The sequence below is a fragment of the Macrobrachium nipponense genome, chromosome 34 (assembly GCF_015104395.2).
Source record: "Macrobrachium nipponense isolate FS-2020 chromosome 34, ASM1510439v2, whole genome shotgun sequence".
NCBI lineage: Eukaryota > Metazoa > Arthropoda > Malacostraca > Decapoda > Palaemonidae > Macrobrachium > Macrobrachium nipponense.
In genome coordinates this window covers 27,930,184-27,954,058 of record NC_061095.1, presented here as the reverse complement: position 1 = coordinate 27,954,058, position 23,875 = coordinate 27,930,184, and the positions used below count along the sequence as shown (strand labels likewise).

Sequence of the window (23,875 nt, the reverse complement as noted above, 5' to 3'; positions counted from 1 at the left end):
GAACAACAAATCGTTCCCTGCCACCCATTCCCTACCTCCTCCCCCTGCTGGTCCCTCCGTCAATCTTTCGTTGTGGTAAGTAAAATTCCTTTCTTTTTTTTAATTGATTTTATTAACATTTATTATCATTTATCACATTGCTGTTATTTTATCATTATGTGTGTTATTAATCGTTTATTTGTGTATAAATTGTGTATATTATATGTAATTTAGCTGTGTTTAGGTGTGGTTTCATACCGCTAGAACGGATTAATACATATTACATTATTTTAAATGGGAAAAAATGCTTTGAGATACAACTGTTTTGATATACGACGATGGTAACTGAACAAATTAAATTCGTATGTCAAAGTTCCAGTGTACTGGATAATGTCTCTCTTTGGATACTTCGATTTTGCCAAATCTTGAGGGCTACAAGAACAGTTGATTACTATTTACGTATCATATAGACTAATTAAAGTAAAACGTATCTTTAAATGCTTATATTATTAGTATCACAAAACATATACTGGCATGAGTCAGAGGCCGTGTAACGAAACGAACACTTCTCTGTCCTTAACTCGGAGCGTCGGAAGACACCTCTCTCTCTCTCTCTCTCTCTCTCTCTCTCTCTCTCTCTCTCTCTCGTTGTAATCTAACAGAAACTTCGTTTTGTTTATTATTACTGGAAACAAGCAATGATTTTTTTCATTATTTGTGGTTTTGGACTGTTATATGTAAACTTTGTGCACCGCAAGCTAGTCTGGTTAATTTTCATTTGCTCGGAAAAACTAGTTCCGCATATGAGGCGTCATTAAAAAATCATAGAAAAATACGACATAAAAAGTGTCGAAAATCATCATAACCTCAAAATTTTTTGTTGTAATCTAACCAGAAACTTATTTTTATTAATATACTGTGCTAAACTATAAAGGATTTTTATCATAGTATGAGTTTTTTAAAAGCGTCGTTAAACTCGGAGCGTCGGAAGCGTCAGCGTCGTAACCTTGGAACAAGCGTCGTAACCCAGGACGGATTTTTCCATTGAATATTTAAGAAAAAGCGTCGTAACCTCGGAACGTCGTATAAGCCGGAACCGTCGTAAACCCGGGGACGCCTGTATATTATATTATACTATATAATAAGTTATATATATATATATATATATATATTATATATTATATAGTTATATATATATATATATATATCTATATACATATAGTATATTATATATATATATAAAATATATAAGTATATATATAATATATATATATATATAATATATAATAGAATATAATAATAACCCAGCAGGAAAAAAGGGAGTTTAACAACAGTCAGTCAAAGAGCTCACGAAAATACGTCTGCATCACATGACGGCTAAAAGCCAAGTGGAAGGTTTACATCCAGGCAGGTGGGTCTCCCCGCCTACCTTGACGGTAGGTATACCTCACCTTGTTCAAGAGTTTTAACGCCCATGTTCCAGCTTCACCGTAAGCAATTCCTTTTGTAAAAGACCAAGGGTTTGTATATCTTGTAGGAACAATTGAAGATTTTAGAGTAATAAAAAAAGTTTGGTTTCATGACCAACGAAGAAGAAAAAAGGTTACTAGCAGGTGAGAGGTTTGATTTGATTTATAGAGATTTTTTGGCATTATGCCCAGCACTGGGGCAACTAAGGCCATTCAGCACTGAAACAGAAATTGAAGTTAAAGGTTACAAAGGTTGTAACAGGAGGAAAACCTCTCAGTTGCACTATGAAATAATTGTTAGGAGAGGGTGAACAGTAAGATTGAAGGAGAATATTAACGGAGGTACAGTAAAAGGAATGAAAGTTAGTTGCAGCTAGGGGTCAAAGGGACGCTGCAAAGAACCTTAAATGCCTACTTTGACTAAAACGGAAAAAATGAGAACAGAAAGAGGGAATAAAGGAAAGCAACTAGTGAGTTAAGGTTGGCACATAGTAAAATCAATAACAAAATGTAAACTGGGAGATTGATATGAAAAAAACTATGTGTTTTTGTTGAAGTCAGAGAAAACAGAATGAGGAGTAATGTGCAGCACCATATGAAAGTCTAGTATGACTGGTTGGTGCAACTGGAATTTTCTACAGGGAAATTAGACAACTCATGAATAATGGGTTGTAGTGAACACATACTAACATATCACCAGAGGAAAAAATTTAGATTGCCATAATCTTCATAAATCTGATGAAACATTAGGGAAAATCTTCCGAACTTTCATTCATAATAACATAAATTAGCAATGAAGTATTTTTAACTGCACACATATAACATTAAGTAAGCATAAATGTGGATACAATACAGCAGAACATCTCAAAACAATAAAAAATCTATACTTGAAGAACAATTCAAACAATAAACATCTATACTTTAAGAACAATTTCATTAAACAGCACACCATGATGAAAAAACACATTTCACACTTACGTCTACATCAAATTCATCCTCCCTTCTTCTTCTTAATTTTTTCAGCTTCTCTTTTCTCTTTTTTCCTTATTTTTCTTGCGTCTTGATCCAGCCATAAAGCGCTGATGTTCAGGAAACTTATCCACACGAGATAAGAGACCGGAACTATAATACAGGTACCCTCGGTTCTGTAAGAATTACGAAACATTAGTAATTGAGCTTAATCACTTTCACCAAACTCAAACAGGGAAAAATATATGGCAGGTGGACATGCCAAAGGGAGAATAATTATTCGGTAGAACAATGACACAGAAGAGCTGGGTGAATACATAATTTTGAGAAATTACTAAGTCATAAAAATGACAATTTTATGATAAAATTTTATATATATTTACCAAGTAACTACATAGCTATAAGTTTGATGCAGCTTAAATTTGAAATTCACAGTCGAGATCCTTTGGTTTTTGGTGTAGGTAACTGACCCCACTCACTTTCGGGAAGCATAGGTACAACGTAGCTGAAGAGCTCAATTCAGTTTTGCTCCAAGTCTAGAGAGGGAAGGAGAGCAAAGATTAGCAGAAAACAAAAGATCAGTGTGATATGCATCAGAGAACTCGGGGATTTTCCTTCAAAAGTAGCTGTCTGTACAAAAGGAGAATGCTGGAATCTGCTGTCATCAATCAAACCAACAATATGAACCTGTCAGGAGAAACATTGGAGATTGGACGACATCGATGAACTAATCCTTAGGCCACTCCTCAAGCAGGTGTCCAAGAACATCCGCCCACCAGACGAGTGGCCAGCCGGGAGTTGGGAATGAGGCCAGAAATCACCAGTAAATAGTTTTAATTTCCACCCTTCCTGGTCACCATCAGACTCACTGCCACACCTACATACATTTTGTATATATACTCTTGTAAGACATCCTATGTCCATATTTTACCAGTGATCAGGAGCACAGAAGGAAGTGCTCGAAATATATGGTTGCAACGTTAAAATAGTGTTTTATGGGCCTTTTATCTTCATCTTATACTGTTGTATTACAGTAAAAAAAGACATTCAGAGTTACTGGGTGTAAGTAGTATATGTATTTTTACAGAAAAAAAGACATTCATGTAGTTACTGGTAAAGTAGTATATGTATAAAAATTTATTTTTATAAAAAAAAAATGTCAATTTTACACTATAAGTACTTACCCAATGTAACTACATAGCTGAATCCACATTGACATGAAGTGGGACAGCATACACATATACTATACTCTATTTTTTTTCATCTGTCCATCGGCCTGTGGTGTTTTGTATGGTAACACTGCGTCCCGGGCTTTAGATAGTTACATTCAGCTTGCATTCAACGATTATGATAATATCCTATTTCGAATATTAACGGTGTAATTCGCATACAGTAAATTATTAAAACACTTTTCAGTTGCAAATGTACACCCAGATATCCTTTTATTTAACCTAACACTTTCACACAGCGTAACTATTTACCGGGACGCAGTCTTGCCATACACAAACACCATAGGCAGATGGACAGATGAAAAAAAACAGAGTATAGTATACTTAAAAACACTCGGTAAGGGAGCCGAATTTATAATAGTAAATTAGCTGGCGCTGATAAAATGCTTGTTGTAACTTACCTGGTGAGGGAGCCACAGCAGGAAGATACTGCCCCTAGTCAGAGTTCCTTTCAACCTGTAGTGGCATGACAATAAAGTCAGAAGTTGCCTCTACTTTAGTGAGGTGCTTTGCAACCGAGGAGTGCTCCGATGGTTGCCAAAGCATTACAATAAAACAAAAGCCCTTGCCCTGGGCTATACACAAAACAACCAGAAATTCAAGTTACCTAAATACCAATTAAAAACAAATACTATTACCCATCCATGAAAATCAAGATCGTTGGGTTTTCCAGATACACAGTAAGCCCCAAGCTTCCCAAAAACTCGACAACCAATGTCAAGGATAGTTGACAGAGAAACAGGATATTCTCCTATCCTTCCTTGCCCGATATCATGCCAGCTACAGATAAAGGTAATAATGCACTACAGTTATCATAGCTTGTTTCAACATCACAAGCAAAAATTTGCAAAAAAATAAATTTACACCTCCAGAATGTAGATTGTACAATGGACATAAAGAGATAAATTACTTTTGAAAACCAAAGCAGCTACTGTCCTAACTTCATGGGCTTTAACATTACAAATAGAAAAATCCTCTTCTCTAATCTTCGAATGAGACTCGGCAATAATGTCTCTTATTAAAAACGTGAGCATTTTTGGATAGAGAGGGGTCCTCAACTGATCACCAGAGGTTTAGGGGAGAGACCTCCGATACCCTTGTTCTCTCCAAGTTATGTTTTAAAGCTCTCACTGGGCAAGAGTCCTTTCTTGATCCGTTGGACTGAGGATTAACGGTCAGAGATTTGGTTATGGATGAACGAGGCAAAGGATAGGATGGTGTTTCATTTTTGGCTGAGAAACCCAAAGTAAATGAAACAGACCGTATTTCCTTATGTAAAGCGTATCTTCTTGTCTAAACCATGAACTTCACTAACTCTTTTAGCCACAGTTAAGGCTACCAAAAACAGTATCTTTCTGGTTATATCACTAAGGGATGAGGATGAAGAGGTTTGCATGGAGGGGCTGAGATACACTTTAGAACAATATCTAAATTCCAGAAAGTAAAGTACGGCTGTACTCCCTAGCTTGGACGTCCCCTGTGCCTAAACACAGAGTAGTAGAGGCCCTGACCCATAGCCCTTGATGACGGAAGCAGCTAAATGTCACGATGTCCTTAAAAAGAGTAAAAAATTGGCTATTTGAGCTACAGTGGTAGAAGTAGATGAGATGTTGTCTCTTCTACACCAGCTGCAAAAAACTGCCCACTTTGACTGATAAACATTAGAAGAAGACTGGCATTTGTATTTTGCAATCGCCTCTGCAGCTGGTCTTGAAAAGCCCTTTGCTTTGGCAAGCTCCATGACAGTTTGAAGACCATCAGAGCAAGAGTGGATAGTCCTTAGCGGAACCGATGATAGTGCAGTTGCTTGAGTAGATTTCATTGCTGCGGCAGTGGCAGAAGTCTTAGGGAATCTACAAGCAGGTTGAGGAGGTCCGGGAACCATTCCTTCAGTACCAAAAGGTTGCTACCAGAGTCATTGATATGTTGCTATGTGACAGAAACTTATTATGACATTCCCTCACCATACTGAAAGATGGAATGCATAGATGTCAAAGTCCAACCAATCCTGGATCATCATGTCTGTTCCCCATGCTAGGGGATCTAGGACTGTGAGCAATAAAGGAGAGTTTCTTGTAGGAACAAATGAAGACTTGAGAGTAATAAAAATAATTTGGTTTCATGACCAACGAAGAAGAAAAAAAGGTTATTGGCAGGTGAGGGTCTAACGACAGCTTCCCCAACCATCTCCACAGGTTGGTGCACACCTGTGGATTCAGCGCCCACTCCGTCAGTAGAACCTGTTTGCAGTGACTTAATTCATCCGCCAGGACATTCAATTTCCCTTGAATAAATCTTGTGACAATCTTTTGTGATTGTCTTAAGCCAAAAAGAGAAGAACCCAAGCCGTCTCGTAGAAAGACAGAATGTGTCCCTCCCTGATGCCTTACGTATGCAAGGCTGTCGTGTTGTCCAGGCGAAACAATAAATGTGCTGTTGCAAGTCACTGTAGTAAAGTACTGAAGAGCCAGATGGTCGCATTCAGCTCTTTCACATTTTTGTAGATTCCATCCTGTTTGGGACCACTTCCCTGATACTCTACATTTCCCAGAAGTGCATCCCACCCCAGATCCAATGCATCCGAGTACTATAGTGTGCAGTAGGGCTCAGAGGAAACAGGAGACTTTCCTTATGCAGATCTTCCTTATACAAGCAACCACTTGAGGTCCTCTTTGATCTCCGGAGTGCTAACTGGCTTTGAGGAAGAAATGAAGTGGTCTCAAATGTAGTCTTCCCAAGGGCACAAACTTTCTCTATTGATGAAAAGGTGCTCAAAATGCTCAACCAATCATTGGCAGAGCACGACAAGCAAAAGAGAAACTTCCAAAATGTCTCGAGGCAAGAGATGACTCTTGTCTGACGTTAAAGCCCAAAAACACTGAGATTCTATCTTCATGCCCAAATATAGAATTGACTTAGCCAGGATTAATTGGGATTTGGACTAGTTTATTAGTAGGCCCAAATTGGGGCAGAAGAAGAGTCTGTTGTAGGTTCTCCCTGCATTTCAATTTCAATTGGGAGCAAAGCAGCCAGTCATCTAAATACAGACAAATGTTGATTCCTAAGAGGTGTAACCATTTTGCAAAAAAAAAAAAGGGGGGGGGCCTCGAAAACCCGGGTAAAAACTTATGGAGCTGTGGAGAGGTTAAAACATAGGAGCTCGAATTGAAAGACCTTGCCCTAGAACACAAATTTGAGATACTTCCCGGATTCCAGGTGAATGGGAATATGGAAGTAAGCATCCTGCATATCTATTGTTGCTATCCAATCCCCTCCCTTGCCAGATGGCTGAAAGGACTCAATGATTGGTTTCCATTTTGAATTTTGTGGTCTTTGCAAACATTCAGGGCACTGATGTCTAGGCCAGATGGCCAACACCTCTGATACTTAGGGACAAGGAACAGACAGTTGTGAAAGAACCTTTGTGCTTACGTCTTTGACCATTGCCACGGCTCCCCTCCTCAGAAGGGATTTGAGGAGGGGATTTGATGCCTTCTGAGAGGACTGCAAACCTCTCTGATTGGAGAGGAAGTTAAGGGAGGATTCTTCCTGAATGGGATGGCGTATTCCTCTCTGATGACTCATAACACCCATGGTACGACTTTTCTCTCTTCTTACTTTCTCCAAAATTGACTTAGCCTGGTTCCCATCTGAGCTTGGAGGACAGAATCCTCACTTGCGAGAGGCAGGCTTGTTTGTTATCTTCTTAGTTGGTCACACTGAACCAATGTAGGTTCATGGGTGTGGCTGACCTACCTCTGCAGCCAAAAAAAGGCTGTTTGGCAGAGGAGAGGCCTTCCTTGAAGTAAACAAAACAACAGGAACATGTACTGTTTCCTTAGGGCTTTGGAGGATGCTGCCAGGAAATCCTGGATAGTTTTTTCTCTGCAGTAATGTGCTCTATGGTGGCACGAGGAGAAAGGCTGCAGCAATCCAACAGCGCAAACAGGAGAGCTGACCTTCTGGGAAGGCATAACTCCTTGTGTAGCAGAGGCACACCATTGTTCTCTTTCTGAAGATTTGACTGTAAATAAAACAGCAATTCCTGAGAACCATCTCGAATTGCCTTATTGAAGCAGGAAAGAACACCTAACAAGTTCTGCCAAGAAGTTGCTTTGTTTTGGCAGGGAGGCACAACCCTCAATTTCTTTGCTAATGCACCTATGGTCCAGTCTAGAAAACTAAATATTTCAAAGACTTTAAACATGTCTCGAATGAAGTGATCCAGCTCCAAGGCAGTGAATAAAAACTTTGTGAGAAGGCAGATCTTCTGGATTAATCAATTAACCCAGAGAAGTCCCCTTGGGAGGAGACAGCAACTTCCAAAGAAGGTGCTTCTCCAGTTACATAGGAAAGGTATATCTTTTTGGATAAGAGGGAGTGCCCACAAAAAACTGCCTTTCCCGCACTCCTTTTCTCTGAAAGCCAATTCTCAATACCAAACAAGGCTTTCTTCAATGAGGATGAGAGTACTATTTTGGGTATTCTAGAGGCTTCAGTAGGCTGCCTCATCTTAAAAGCTAACCCTGGAGACGAAGGAGCCGTGGTAAGAAGAATGTCAGGAAACAGTGGAGGAAATACATTAACAGGAGACGAATAGGCCAATGAAGGCTGATCCTGTTCAACCCCCTCTTCTTTGACTGGAAATAGGGGAAGCAGCTAATCCTGTAGATCTCAGGTTGTAGACGGATTCTGAAGAAAGTCGAGAATACTGTCAAGTCAACATCAGATTAGACCCAAAGTAGGATCCTGAACCGAAAGAAGGTGTGAACTACTAGTACCTGTCTGAGAACAGTTTAGAATGAGAAGTCAACAGTCTAATAGCAGATGGCGCCAAACTCAGAGACGAATGAACATTTGCGGGAGAACGTGCATGCACTGTTGAACTCTCAAGCACTGTATGTTTAGGCACTACACTTGTTGCTCCTTCCGGGTGTCCCGATCCCATCGACTGCTCAGATTCCATTGGATACCTGGATCCCTTGGATTTGTACTGAACACATGGATACATATGATCCCACTGCACATCTGGTCTTTCTCAATCCACTGGTAACAAGGATCCCTTGGATCCCATTGAAAGCAGAACACTTTGGATTCCACCGGAAACATGAATCTTCCTGACCCAACTACCTAGTTGGATCCATCAGATCCTAATGAAAACTTGGATCTCTCTAATTTAAACAAGAGATTCTTGGAAGCCCATTTGGGCAGTGCATATTGGCAACCCGACACAGAAACTACAGTCGACAAACGATGGGAATGTCCCAAAAAACTACAAGAAGGTTCGGGACCAATCTAACCCATAGATCGCTTACATGGGCGCATAGAAGGGCAATCAGCTACTAAAACTGACCTTTTCATGGCTAGAAGCTGTCTTAAAACATTCGAACTACCTTCCTTGCTGGCACTAGAATCTGAATCACTGGATGAAGGAGCATGAACACCAAGTTGGACACCTTTCTATTGGTTGTCCGCTAATTCCTGGGATTCTCATACAACAGGCTCGGCCAAGGGGGGCAACTACCTGTGGGCAAACCCCATTGACCTCCCTTGGATCTCCGGTTTGTCTCCTCCCAGGTTTAGGGGAGTTTGACAGGGACCACAGTCTGGAAGCATTGGTGGGAAGAATAGCCAACCTCCTCCACAGCACTTGCATTAATTCTATCCATTAGACACTTAACAGAAGTCCCCAATTTGGACAACAGTGCTGACTAATAAATTAAACTTACAATCCATCCTAGCTGAAAGACTGGCAATGGTATTGGGATTGGAAGGTTGGGAGCTGTGTAAAGGTGTTGCAGGAAGAGTACGAGGACTGTTCATAGGTGAGAAGACTGTCACAGGTGTAGAAAGAGTGCAAATAACAGGAGAGCCCTGGCTAGAAGACCCCTTAGCTTTGGCTTTAGTAGCCATCCTTCTGTCTATTTTTCTCTAGTTTGTCTAGATAGTCAAAGTCCTTCACTTCCCTGATCCCATCTTTACATTTGTCACATGTAAGACTGAGCAAATTTGACCCCTACACTGGCAACAAATTGAATGTGTGCTGTATTTAATAGAGGTAATTCTGGTACTGCATGTTCAGTGCAAAAAAACTGATACTGGATGAAGAGATTCAGACATCTCAGTCACAATCTATTAATTGTCAAGCTAAATAAGCTAATATAATTAGTGAGGATGCTACCAAATTCAAAGAAAACTTCACCAAACATAGTGTGAAAAAGAACCATCCAGTGAAAATATTTCAAACCAAAGCTGACCAAACAACTGACAAGCAGTCACTGACCAGCAGAAAGGAATAGAGCTCTTCATGACATTGCACGTATGCTTCCTGAAAGTGGGTGGGGTCAGTTATCTACACACAAGAAAAAAATATAAGAATTTCAAATTTAAGCTGCCACAAAAGTTAGAAACTTATAGCTATGTAGTTACTTAATAAATTACTTATATAAAATTAGAATGATGATGGGAAATATTAGAAGAATTTACCCACATAAATTTAAGTAACAGGCAAGATATCAAGAGTGCTATAAGTAGCAAACAAAAAGAAAAATAAGAAAACTTAACATATCTGTATACTATAAGTCAATATATGGAAATGTATTTATGGTATTTCAACGTTATAAAATTTAGAGTATGAAATAAATTATTTTTATGGCACAATCCAATTGCTTTACAACTGCTTTCAAGTGCAACAGGGGCTTTCCAGAAGTGCTCCAGAGAAAAATTCAGCTTGCCATCCACAAATCAGGGATCTCGACCTCCGCTATGTCCTAGTATAACAATGCTGTGGAGCCCTCGGCATGAGACAGTGTAAAACCCTGCTCAAGTGAGGAAAGTAGAGAAACATATGCTGCCTCCAGAAGGGTTACATAAGTTGGAAGACAGCTATATCTGGATTTAGAATACTATAGGGCTAACACTGACCTACCCCTTGCTTATTAAAAGGAAGTGAGGAAGCATGATTGCTGAAGTACTAAGACTGGCTGCTCAATTGAATAGCCACATACATCTATACCCAGTCCAGCCCTTTACTAGTGCTGAGCTGCTGCTCCTTAAAAGGAGGAAGATAATATGGACTGAGCCTTACCCTCTTCAAGTACCATAGGTAAGATGCTTTCTCTTCAAAAGAAACTAGTTTCTTACACAACCTGCTGACCGGCTGCCACAGGTCTCAGAAAAAACGTCTGGGAACCTCCCTACAAAGGATGAGGTAAAGGTGGTCTGATGCATCAGGCACTTGCCCTCATCCCTGATTTTGTGAGTTTTTTTCCCAAACTACTATATGACTGGCTGCTTGTTGAGAAACATCATAAGCTCATCTTAAAACCAGGAAGAAGGGAGATGTACCAGAAAGAAAGATGTTCTTAACCTGTACTTGTTTGTGTTTGATGGTACAAACAAAAAGGGCTGACACTCTTGATGGGTTGTGCTCCAGTACAAATCAAGACTCACACTAGAAACACCCTCTGTCAGACCACTGAACATCTAGAGAGAGAAAACAAAACCTCATATCTCTTGTCAAAATGTATACTCTGAAGTTTTCATTACAAACTAATGAGAGGGCCAAGATACTTGCCAATATACTTTGTCAAGGAACAACAGTCCTGCAAGTGAAGTCTCAGTCCAAGGCATCTCAAGCACCACTACAGAGCCCTAATTAAGCTATACAAAGGACCAGAGTCATGATTCTCCCCAGAAGCCAAAGCCCTGGAAGGACAAGACTACCTGGCACAGACAACTCAGCCAAAGTCAAGAGATCTATCCACATCAGTCTCAAGGCAGCTAGCCTTTTGCAAAGGTGACAAAGTTGATTAGACAAGGAGGCCCATGATCTTCTGAATGGAAACACTGATTGAAAGGATGATACTAGTCTTCTGCCATCAAAAAAGAAAACATGGCCGCTCCAGCAAGTCACATGGTGGATTGTGATAAAGGAAGGAATATGGGCGAGGTGGGATTGGGGGAAGAAGATGCAAGGAATCAAAATGGATAAAGTTGACTCGAGTGGCTGACCCTGCTATACAGTGGGATTAATAAAGTTGAAAGAAGATCAAAAAGGAAAATGGCTCCTCAGTCTATTGCTCCATCTAAGTCTAAGCAACAGCAACACCCCTTTCAGCCTTGCCCCTAACAAGCCCATACAACCAGGAAGGGGGGCTGGAGGAAGGGGCAGTCAATAGAGAGGGTGCCACTCCCTTCCCATTGTCATGGGTGGGGGGATGCCTGGCAGGCCATGGGGCCAAAATGGCAATTCTCCTGTTCAGGATGCCTATGATCACAAATTCTGCTGCATTATTATTTTTGTGCAATCTTGAGAGAACTGGAAAACAATAGAGCAACTCTTGAATTAAAGCATCAGTGAAAGGGAATAATAAATAGCACTCTCTAATACATCCTGTCAACCAAAACTTTGTGCTAAGGGAAGGAAAAAACCTGTTCAAAAGGCAGCAGGAGGTCTCATTATGTGTAATAAACCTTGGTTGCCTATGAGTAGGCAGTTCAGCACTCAAATATCTATATGTACCAAGCAACACTCCAAAGTAACTTAAGCAGCATGTATCAAGCAACATTCTAAAGTAAAATAAGAAGTTTGCATGTGTTTTATGGAAAAAAAAAAATAATTACATGATATACCATATATACTCATGTAACAAGCAATTTCAAGTATTGGATGACTCAAATTTTTACCCTTAAAAAATTATTTTACCCTGTATCTCATGTATGATTCGAGTTCCTTTTTTGAAAGACCAAATTACATTAGACAAACCTCTTTTCCTCCATCTCTGTATCTATCCCATCTCCTAGACAAATAAGTAAAAAAAAAAAAAAAAAAAAAAAAAAAAAAAAAGAGAATGATAAAAGTATCGTTAGTAACGTTCTACTTGTTGCGTAAAGCCATAAACAACTGAGCAAGAAGCAGCTGTTTTGCTTGCATTTCCACCATGGTATGATAGTAAAAAATTACCATAGTTATGTCACAAATGACGTTAAGTAGAATGGTACTGATGTATTTCTATATTACATAAACATACCCTTATTTGCTATGTTGAAAAGATCATCAAAGAAATATACTGCTACATTTAAGGTGCAAGTTGTAGCTGTAGCTGAGAAAAAAAATGTTCAAGCTGGTAATGACTATAGATCATTGTGCATTGGCAACATGGATGAAAGTCCCATAAACTTCTGTATGCCATCAACTCAACCATTAAAATAATTGGAGAAAAAATTATTTTAATCAAAACTATTGGGCATGGTAGAACACATTTTACTGCTGTATTTACGCCGATAAAATATAAAATATGTAAAGCTCGCATATGATGAAATCAAGTGAAAATAGCAAATGGAATCTAATTTTTTACACAAAAAACATGACCCCAATGACATTTATTAATGAAAAAATACATAAATTTCATTCACAACGAGACGTATTTAAGTCACATTTTGACTTAAAAACACTTTGTATAATGAAAAATAACATTGTCCCATAAAATAAAATATCTAGAGATTCATCTACGCTAACTAAAAATAAGAAAATTGCTCTGAATCAAGTTAAATACAATGAAATAAACTTACCCCATAATTGCCCTAAGCTGATTTCCAACCCCATACAATGATCACTGTTTGTATTTCATAATAGTACAATAGTAATATGAGAATACATACAATATTATTAGATACAGTGAAATAAAGCATAACCTTTTAAGAGAAGTATGGAAAAGATACTTATTTGTTGTTTGTATGTACGTATTTTATTTATAATTCGATACTACATGAATATTAAGTATACTTATTTTATATCTCACATATGATGATACGCCCTTGAAAAATAGGGTTCAAAATTGGGTCTTCAAAAGTCGCATGATACACAAGTATATATGGTAGTTACTTTTTATATAAAACATTGGCATAAACTAAACTGGATTTTCAGAATATACATACATCCTCATTCTGATAGAAGTGTGACTGGTCATGCTTCCGTAGTCTGTGCTCCCTCAACATGTTTTCAAGGTATTCCTGGGTGAATTCTGAATCATCATCGTCATCATCACTGTCTGAATCAACGAGCACTTCCTTCAACCAGTATCTTTTCTTACGAAGCCCTTCAAAGTTGAAGAGATGGCTTTTGTCACTCTCCCTCTCTGCAAAAATAGACAAAAATATAAAACTTTAAAGGGAACTACAAACTTTGATATATAAATATGTAGTTCAAGATAGCACTGAGAGGGGCAAACCTGCTAAACTCAAGTGCCAGTCATAAGCCTATATAAATTGGGAGGGTTGGAGTCAGGAAGAATATGCATCTGTAAAATTTTTGGCCAAAACCAACAGTGAAATGAAACATCGAATACAGAAACAGTTATGAAGAAGAAGAAGAAGAAGAAGAAGAAGAAGAAGAAGAAGAAGAAGAAGAAGAAGAAGAAGAAGAAGAAGACAATTACTAATGTCTCCACTTGCTTAAACTGTCAGATAAACATATGAACCACAGCTCACTAGTCTACTCGGGGACATTCTGGTAATTTATCTATATACTACATATATAAAAATGGATGAGAGTGTGTTCCAGCATAACTCTGAAATGCATTGAGCAATTTCAACCAAACTTTGTATGCATATGACTAACTATCTAAAAAAAGAATACTGAGGGGGTCACCAAAGGCTTCCCTGAAACGAGGCTAGTTCTGCCCGTAGACTCGGTAACTAAATTCGAGTTGAGCAAATTGACAATAGCACAGACTTTTCATTGTAACCTAAATAACTATTATACACAAGTTTTTGCAAACATGCAAATGCAAATTCAACATTTTTGAATCTTCGGGAACCCTGCAAAACTTTTGGTTTAATTTATGTAATTTATAGGATTTCAAGTTTTTATGTGTAAATTAAATAACTTTAAATAATAAACATGATAATTCTCTCTCTCTCTCTCTCTCTCTCTCTCTCTCTCTCTCTCTCTCTCTCTCTCTCTCTGTACATGTATGTATGTTATTATTTTCAAATATTAATAATAATAATACGTAATACTAATGACAATTGACAATACTAGTAGTAGTAATAATAATAATAATAATAATAATAATAATAATAATAATAATAATAATAATAATAATAATAATAATAAGTGGTACGAAACACCAAACCTGAAGGAATGATAGAAAACAATCAAGTAAAGATCCTCTGGGACTATGGTAGTATCAGAACAGATAAGGTGGTATGTGCTAATAGACCAAACGTGACATTGATTGACAAAATCAGGAAGAAAGTATCACTCATTAATGTTGCAATACTATGGGACATCAGAGTAGAAAAGAAACAGAGAGAAAAGAATGATAAGTATCAAGACCTGAAAATAGAAATAAGAAGGATATGGGATATGCCAGTGGAAATTGTACCCATAATCATAGGAACACTAGGCACAGTCCCAAGATCCCTCAAAAGAACCTGGAAAAACTAGATACCGAAGTAGCTCCAGGACTCATGCAGAAGAGTGTGCTCCTAAAAACAACACACACAGTGAGAAAAGTGATGGACTCCTAAGGAGGCACAATGCAACCCAGAACCCCACACTATAAAAACCACTCAGTCGATTAGGATGACTGTGATAGACAAAATATAACAATTTGTCGAAAATTGTATTTTTCCTAACTATACAAACCTGAGGTCCCTTTAACAATAGGAATGTAACTTGCGGCAGCTGGAAACCGGTCGTAAGCTTCGAACAAGGGAGTTTGGTAGTTAAACTGCTTGTCCGACAGTCAGCGCGCCGCGCGACTGGGAGGTGAAGAATCACTTTGCTTTAGGCCCAGGAAAAACAGAGTGAGGGGTGACATGAGGTGGGACTATGTGTAAAGGACCTCAGGTTTGTATAGTTAGGAAAAATACAATTTTCGACAAATTGTTATTTGTTCTGATACGCAATAAAAACCATCGGTCCTTTAACAATAGGAAGACTCACTTCTTGGTGGGTGGAATTTGAGTTAATGAACAGAGTGGTGTTCGTCCAACCTTGGTTCCCTCCCTGGTCGTAAGAGCAGAGGGAGGGATCCTAGCCTCTGCCCAATGATCGGGGTATGTACCGCAGGATCAATGGTCAGACCTCTGGACCCAAGTAATAAGAGGGAGGCCAGCGTACCTCTTAAAACTAGCAAGCAAGAACTTGTTCCTATTGCAAGAGGCAAATGAAGTCATGGGTTTGTCTCTTGTTGGTTTCCACTCCCCCACCCTTGTTGGGGGAAGTGGTGGATAATCGCTCCTATCCCTAATGAAAGGGATAGGATGGAGCTAATTGCAACACTCCTCCACCTGCCACATTAACTTGACAAATTTGACAGCTCTGGCCTCGAGCTTTTCTTCAAGTTAAAAACACAAGATGAAGGAAAGGATATTTTCGTACACATTTTGTATTATTATTATTATTATTTGAAAATATTAATAAACATATACATGTACCATAAAAATTCTCTCATCTCAGTAGAGAGAGAGAGAGAGAGAGAGAGAGAGAGAGAGAGAGAGAGAGAGAGAGAGTGAGAGGAAAGAGGAGAGAGAATGAGGAGACGAGAGAGAGAGAGAGAGAGAGAGAGGAGAGAGAGAGATTTATCGGTTGTCATTCAGTTGTCTCGGGCAGCAAAGGGTTGGTCAGCTAGTACCTTATGCACAGGGTTGGTCAGCTAGTACCTTATAAGCATAAATACATAAATCTTTGTCTCTTGGGTTTTTAGAACCATTAGACTTTACAAATAAATATCACAGCATCCAACTTCTCTACTAAACGCTCTTTATCAATGATATTAATATGACAAAGAGATCTTACATAAATCTCAGTTCAAATCTTTTGTTCTTATTTCCAAAATTTCATCAATAATTCATCCCTCAAAAACAGAAAAATATCATAATTCAACTTTTCAAGATAACAAATAACTAATCCCTAAAAACAGAAAAATATCATTATTCAACTTTTCAAGATAACAAATAACCGAGATAATTTTGCCATCCATATAAGTCTAACCATGTTATGAACATAATATAACTGGAAATTGATAACACACAGCATAGGAAATAGGTTGTAAATGTAAAATATCTTCTTACAGCTTTATCTTGCAAGTCTTCACTACCATCAAATTCAGATACAAAGAAATGATACTGCAGAAATTACCCTTTTCTTTTTTAGTCTTTTATACTGTACCATCAATAAAAATTATATTTATTCATATTTAAGGGTAAATTTTTATCCATATACCTACAGATTATCTCCTGTTTCCAATTCCCTATTCCCTGATACCTCTACATGAAGAAAAATATTACTCCCACTTGAGAACATATTATAGCTGGCCAAGCTTCTCTTCAATCCATCATATGAGATGTCAATAATCAACCATCTTCATCAGCAACAGTCACTGTGTAATCCTTGCAAAATTTATTAGTTTTTTAGCTTGTCTTTTCAAAATGAAATTTTATTTCATGGATACAATTACACATACACATACATCTATAAAATTCACATTGTATTTTCTAAAACATCTGAAGTCATGTGCTTGGGTAGCTTTTGGAATCATTTGTGGATAATAAGAATAATTATATTTCTGGGCTCAGCTCGTGTCGCTGCGCGACAAGACCAAGCCGGTAAGGGTAAGGCTCAAAGGAAACCTAGACGTTTCCAGCCCTACCAGAAGAAGCAGCCACGCTTCTTCAGCAAGTTCCAGCTGTTCCTTTAGTGCAAACAGCCAACCTTCCACCTCAAAGGCTCAGTCACAGCCGATTTATTGTCGATCTCTCCTCAGCCTCAGCCCTCACCTCTTATGCCCTCTCTCCGGCCTACAACCAGGTCTTCGAGGGTCAAGCCTCACAGAAATATGACCGCTCGGGTAAGGGAGGCAGAGGTAAGCATTCCTTTCGTGGGAGAGGATCGGGAGGTCCCTTTAATAGGGAAAACACTTCAGAGGAGGCCGAGGAGGATACCAGAACCAATGAGGAAATTCAGGTAGGAGGGAGGCTGTTTCACTTTCGCCACCGGTGGAACTTCAGCAAGTGGGCTCAGAGCATTGTCTCAAAAGGCCTGGGTTGGAGCTGGTTAGCGAACCCACCTCCATCCAGACCTTTCGTCAACTTCCTTCCAAGGAATTGACAGAGTACGCGGAGGATCTCCTTCAGAAAGGAGCTATAGCGAGAGTCAAAAGATTAAAATTTCAAGGTCGCTTGTTCAGCGTGCCAAAGAAAGGCTCACAAAAAAGAATGGTAATCTTAGACTTGTCCCGCTTAAACTTAGCCATTCGCTGCGACAAGTTCAAGATGCTCACGATCTCGCAGGTGCGGACCTACTTCCCCGTGGGGCCGTCACCACCTCTATCGATCTTACAGACGCTTACTATCATATCCCTATTGCAAGACACTTCCGTCCGTATCTGGGCTTCAAGATAGGCGACCAGACATTCTCCTTCAAGGTAGTTCCTTTCGGGCTCAACGTAGCACCCAGGGTGTTCACGAAGCTGGCGGAAGTGGTAGTGCAACAACTCAGGTCACAAGGGATTATGGTAGTAGCGTATCTCGACGATTGGTTGATCTGGGCTTCAACAGTCGAGGAATGCAACAGAGCAACACTGAAAGTGATTCAGTTCCTGGAATATCTAGGCTTCAAGATAAACAGGACCAAGTCAAGACTCACTCCAGAGTCAAACTTTCAGTGGCTGGGCATTCAATGGAATCTATCCTCCCATACTCTGTCGATTCCATCAACCAAAAGGAAGGAAATAGCGAAGTCAGTCAAGCAATTTCTAAGTCACAAACTGGCGTCAAGAAGGACTCAGGAAAGGATCCTGGGTTCGCTCCAGTTTGCATCAGTGACGAACATCCTAATGAAAGCCAAACTGAAAGACCTAACCAGAATCTGGCGCTCACGAGCAAATGTCAGGTCCAGGGACAAATTATCCTCAGTCCCTCTGATTCTAAAGAATCGACTCCGGCCTGGGCGAAAGTCAAGAACTTGTCGGTGTCAGTACCCCTTCAGTTCCCTCCACCAGGGATCACCATCCACACAGACGCGTCTTTAAGCGGTTGGGGAGGGTATTCCCAGTTCAAAAAGGTTCAAGGAACGTGGTCACCTCAGTTCCGTCAGTTCCATATAAACGTACTGGGGGGAAGCAATGGCAGTGTTCTTGACTCTAAAAAGGTTACGTCCACCAAGGTACTCCCACATAAAGCTAGTCCTGGACAGCGCAGTGGTAGTACATTGTATAAACAGAGGAGGCTCCAAGTCACGTCATCTAAATCATGTCATGGTAGCCATCTTCTCCCTGGCAGACAAATTCAGTTGGCATCTCTCCTCCACTCATATAGCTGGAGTGAGAAACGTCATAGCAGATGCTCTATCCCAGATCAGTGCCCCTGAGAGGTCGGAATGGTCACTGGACAACAGTTCGTTCCAATGGATCCTTCAGAGAGTTCCAGGTCTACAGGTGGATCTCTTCGCATCTCAAGCGAACCACAAACTCCCGTGTTATGTGGCCCCCAACCTGGACCCTCTGGCCTATGCCACGGACGCCCTGGCTCTAGACTGGAACAACTGGGAGAAGATTTATGTCTTTCCTCCAGTGAATCTTCTCATGAAAGTGTTAAACAAACTCAGGACATTCAAGGGTCAAGTGGCTCTAGTAGCCCCAGACTGGCCGAAGAGCAATTGGTATCCCCTAATTCTGGAACTGGGTCTTCGTCCTCTTCGGATCCCCAATCCCAGGCTCTCCCAGTCAGTACAAACGAAGACTGTGTTCGCTTCCTCAGGGATTCTCAAAACCCTAACTTTATGGATTTCATGAAGTTTGCAGCGAAAAGGGATGCGAATATTGACCCTCAGAATATTCTCTTCTTGGAATCCGATAAAAGGGATTCAACTTTGAGACAGTATGATGCTGCTGTCAAAAAGTTAGCAATCTTCCTGAGAGAATCAGATATTAGAATCATGACAATTAATTCAGCTATATCCTTTTTCAGATCCCTATTTGAAAAAGGTTTAGCAGCTAGCACGATTACGACAAACAAGTCAGCCTTGAAAAAGATATTTCAATTTGGATTCAACATAGACTTGACGGATTCCTACTTCTCGTCTATTCCCAAGGCATGTGCTAGACTTAGACCTTCTGTAAGGCCTACGTCAGTATCATGGTTCTTAAACGATGTTCTAAAACTGGCTTCAGAAACCGATAATGACACATGCTCGTTTATAATGCTCTTAAGAAAAACTCTATTTTTATTAAGCTTGGCTTCAGGAGCAAGAATTTCAGAACTGTCGGCTTTATCCAGAGATCCGGATCATATTCAATTCCTCCCCACGGGGGAAGTACTACTTTCTCCGGAACGTAGCTTTATAGCAAAGAATGAAGATCCTTTGATGAGGTGGGAACCTTGGAAGGTACTACCCCTTCCACAAGATGTATCTCTTTGCCCAGTTTCAGCCTTACGAGCATTTCTGTCCAGGACCTCCTCATCCTCATCGGGTCCCCTCTTTAAGAGGGAAAAAGGTGGAACTTTATCTATTAAAGGCATCAGGCAACAAATCCTGTACTTCATTAAACAAGCCAATCCTGACTCTTTCCCGAAAGCACATGATGTCAGGGCAGTAGCCACCTCAATTAACTATTTCCAACATATGAACTTCGATGAGTTGAAAAAGTATACTGGATGGAAATCGCCGACAGTGTTCAAAACGTCATTACCTTAAGTCCTTGGAAGCTCTGAAATTTTCAGCAGTAGCAGCGGGTAACTAGTTTCCCCTGACTCTAACTAATCTTTAGTAGAAGATCCAGTCCTCCTTTCTACCTGCCTCACCCAACAGTTCGTCTATTCCTGCCTTGTTCATTTACAGTCACCTTGTGTCTTAGCTGCTTTTATGATGATGTGGTGGGTGTCCCTTATTTTTTTGCTAGGGACACTCACAGGTGATTACGGATATTGATCTCATGGATGTTATCCCCTTATTTTTATGCTAGGGGATACATCTTAATTGTAATGGTTACGGGTTTTGTATATTAAGTCATATACATTCCTTTATATATTATTATTGTTGAGTTGTTTATTCATCTTATTATATTAATTGCTCTGGAATTTGATACATAGCTTTACACAGATATCTTTTTGATACATATAAGCCATTTTTACCTCTGTATATATGTAAATACCTTAAGTTAAGAAATATTATTAGAATTAAGTGTAATTAAGCATATTTCTGTTTTTGTATCACTGTGTATATGTATCCTTTTGGCAATTATATTCTTTTAATATAATTATATTTATATGACTTCTTTATCTTCATCGTTACCAAATTCATGTGGTTCCTCACCTTTATCCTAACTACTTTCACCCCAAAATTCATGCCGCACAAAACAAGCCTGGGGACCTATGAGGTCATTCAGTGCTGAACTGGAAATTGACAGTGAAAGGTCTGAAAGGTGTAACAGGAGGAAAACCTCGCAGTCAAGTGTCAGGAGTGGGTGGAAAGTAAGATGAAGAAAGAGAATATGAAAGGAGGTACAGTAAAAGGGACGAAAGGGATTGCAGCTAGGGGCAGAAGGCACATGCAAAGAACTTAAAGTATTGTCTACAGTGAACTGCATGAGGACAATTGACAGTAAGATAGTTTAAAAGGTGTAACAGGAGGAAAACCTCGCGGTCGCACTATGAAACAATTAAAAAGGTTGGAAAGTCAGATGGAAGAAAGAGAAATGAATGGAAGTACAGTAAACAAAATGAGAGAGGGGCACTGCAACAACCCTTAAGGGGGCCAACTGGTACCCTTATATATGGGGGTATAGGGCTAAAAATGCAGTCATGAAAAAATTCATGGAGCTTCGTATGGCAATGGAGAATATGTATACGAAATATTTTGTCAAAATTCCTCTTAATTTCGTAGTTACAGGGTAATTAGTAAACATAACTCAATAAGCCAAAAACATTGATCCGTACAGTCATACCCCTACATACAAAAGTTCCTACGTACAAAAAACCCAGGTTATGAAGGCAAAGACGAAGATTTTTTTGCTTCTGTGTATGAAAATAATTCAGGTCGCGAAAGGATGTACTGTAAAGTCCGAGATTCGCTTGGGCCACCGAGAAAAATTTTACAACTCTCGCGCCACCAACTCAGTAGACTCGCCACCATCCTCCCACTCTCCCATTGGTTCCTGATGCTAGTTACCGCCGTAATATCCTGCTTTCCTATTGGTCAGCATCTATCCCATCATGCATCTATATAAGGGAGTTCCTCGACCATTTCCTTTCGGCAGCATTATCGTACACACATGGAATTCGATCGTTCACTTAGATTTCGTTCGTTAACGTAAATTCGTGTTAGTGATTTCACTTTCGTTGTACTGTAAGTTACTTTATCGTGTTGTGTGTGAACTTAATTACTTACGTTACTAGCCATGGGTCATGTTTTCTGCCGTTTGTCCTCCTCCTCTGTCGCCACTTTAGGACATCGCCTCACTCGAAAGGTAAGGTTCCACATTTTACTACATATGTACACACAGTATTTCTTGTACCATGTACGTACACTAATACACTTTATTTACAGGTACAGTAAAGGTTATGTTAGGTATTGAATGGTCCAAATTGTTGTATTTCATTGTTTATTGGTCCTTGGAACGAATTAGGCAATTTACATGTAAAACGTAGTTCTGGATACGAAAAAATCAGGTTACGAAGGCCGATTCAGAACGGATTAATTTCATAACCTGAGGCCCTACTGTACAAGAAAATGCAATATTTCTTCTGTTATCGTAAATTTTGCTAATTATTATCAAAGGAATTGTGAGCAATAGCATCTATAAAGATTCCATGAGCTGCAGGAGGGAAGGGAGTCAGCTTACCCCCTTTCAGTGCGATCAGAAACCTTATGTAGTATACACATTCAAGTTTCACCTCTGACATTCGCTTGCTTTTATGTATGTTTATCTTTGTTTTGGCAAGAATTTCATCATGTCAATGAGGAAAAGACAAGCAAAACATCTCGCTAACATACAGACATAGAAAATTTGCTCTAATATGATTAAAGAATAGCATAATACACGAGATATTAGTGAAGTCAGTGAAGAGAGAGAGAGGGAGGGATGCGTAGTAAGGAACGCCCCTTTCTTGCCTGATTTGGTCTTTGAGCTAAGGGATCTTCATTTATGATAAATAACATAGTTTTGGTTTATTAATACCCAAAAAGGAATATGAAATTCATACTTAATAATCATGATTTATTAACATTGTCTTTGTAAAAAGAGAGTACACGTTTGAATTTCACCTCTGACATTCTCTTGCTTTTACATCATGCCAGAGAGAAAAAGACAAGGAAAACATCTCGCTAACATACAGAAGAAGAAAATTCACTGTAATAAGCCGAGTTAGTGAAGGAGAGAGAGAGAGTTGCGTAGGAAGGAGTGCCCCATCTTGCCTGACGCAGTGCCCCAGGATACGATATATGAGCAAAGGGATCTTCATTTATGATTAAATTATGATAAATAACATAGTTTTGGTTTATTAATACCCAAAAAAGAAATATATATTCATAATAATCATTATTTATTAACATTGTCTTTATAAAAATACAAAGAAAACCTTGGAAACCCCATATCTCAAAACTATACTTATTGACCTTCAAATTCTATCTTCTCACTTAGTTTTTAAGCTATGCATTGAAATTTTGTATATAACTTAGAAAATTATAGAACAATCAAATGAAGCCCATTTTTCCATTTTTCTTTCATTTTATTTTTATAATTTTTTTCCTTATTTATAGGGTTTATTTTTTACCATAATGAAAAAATTCAAATTAGCAAAAAATGACTTTTAGAAAAAAAAAACTTTTCATTTGATTGGAGGTCTACATCAGGTCTATATATGGTAGTAATCACAGGTCTTAATATTAAATACAGTAGTACCACGATATACGAAATTAATCCGTTCCGAGGCGCCTTTTGTATCATGAGGTTTTCGTATCTTGGACCACATTTTACATGTAAAATGGCTAATCCGTTCCAAGCCCTCCAAAAACACCCCAGTAAATTTCATAATAAAGCTAAATTGACCTATAAACAATGAAATACTACAACAACTTGGACCATTCAATACGTACTTAATAATAAAAATGCAAAACCTGTAAATAAAGTGTATTTAGATACAAGAAATATTATTACTGTCGTAAAATGTGGAAGCTTCCCTTTTGAGTGAGGCTATCTCCGAAAGTGGCGGCAGAGGAGG

The 23,875-nt window shown here is 39.1% G+C and overlaps 1 protein-coding gene across 1 annotated transcript in view; it reads right to left on the bottom strand.

Annotated features, from left to right (window-relative positions):
* Positions 1–2,467: 2,467 nt before the first annotated feature.
* LOC135208070 (chromatin-remodeling ATPase INO80-like) overlaps positions 2,468–23,875 on the bottom strand; it is a 45,134-nt gene continuing 23,726 nt past the window's right edge. The window contains exons 4-5 of the mRNA XM_064240217.1: positions 13,586–13,785; positions 2,468–2,593 (exon numbers count right to left, since the gene is read on the bottom strand). Of these exons, the coding sequence (XP_064096287.1) occupies positions 2,468–2,593; positions 13,586–13,785 (326 nt within the window). The remainder of the gene's footprint in view (positions 2,594–13,585; positions 13,786–23,875) is intronic.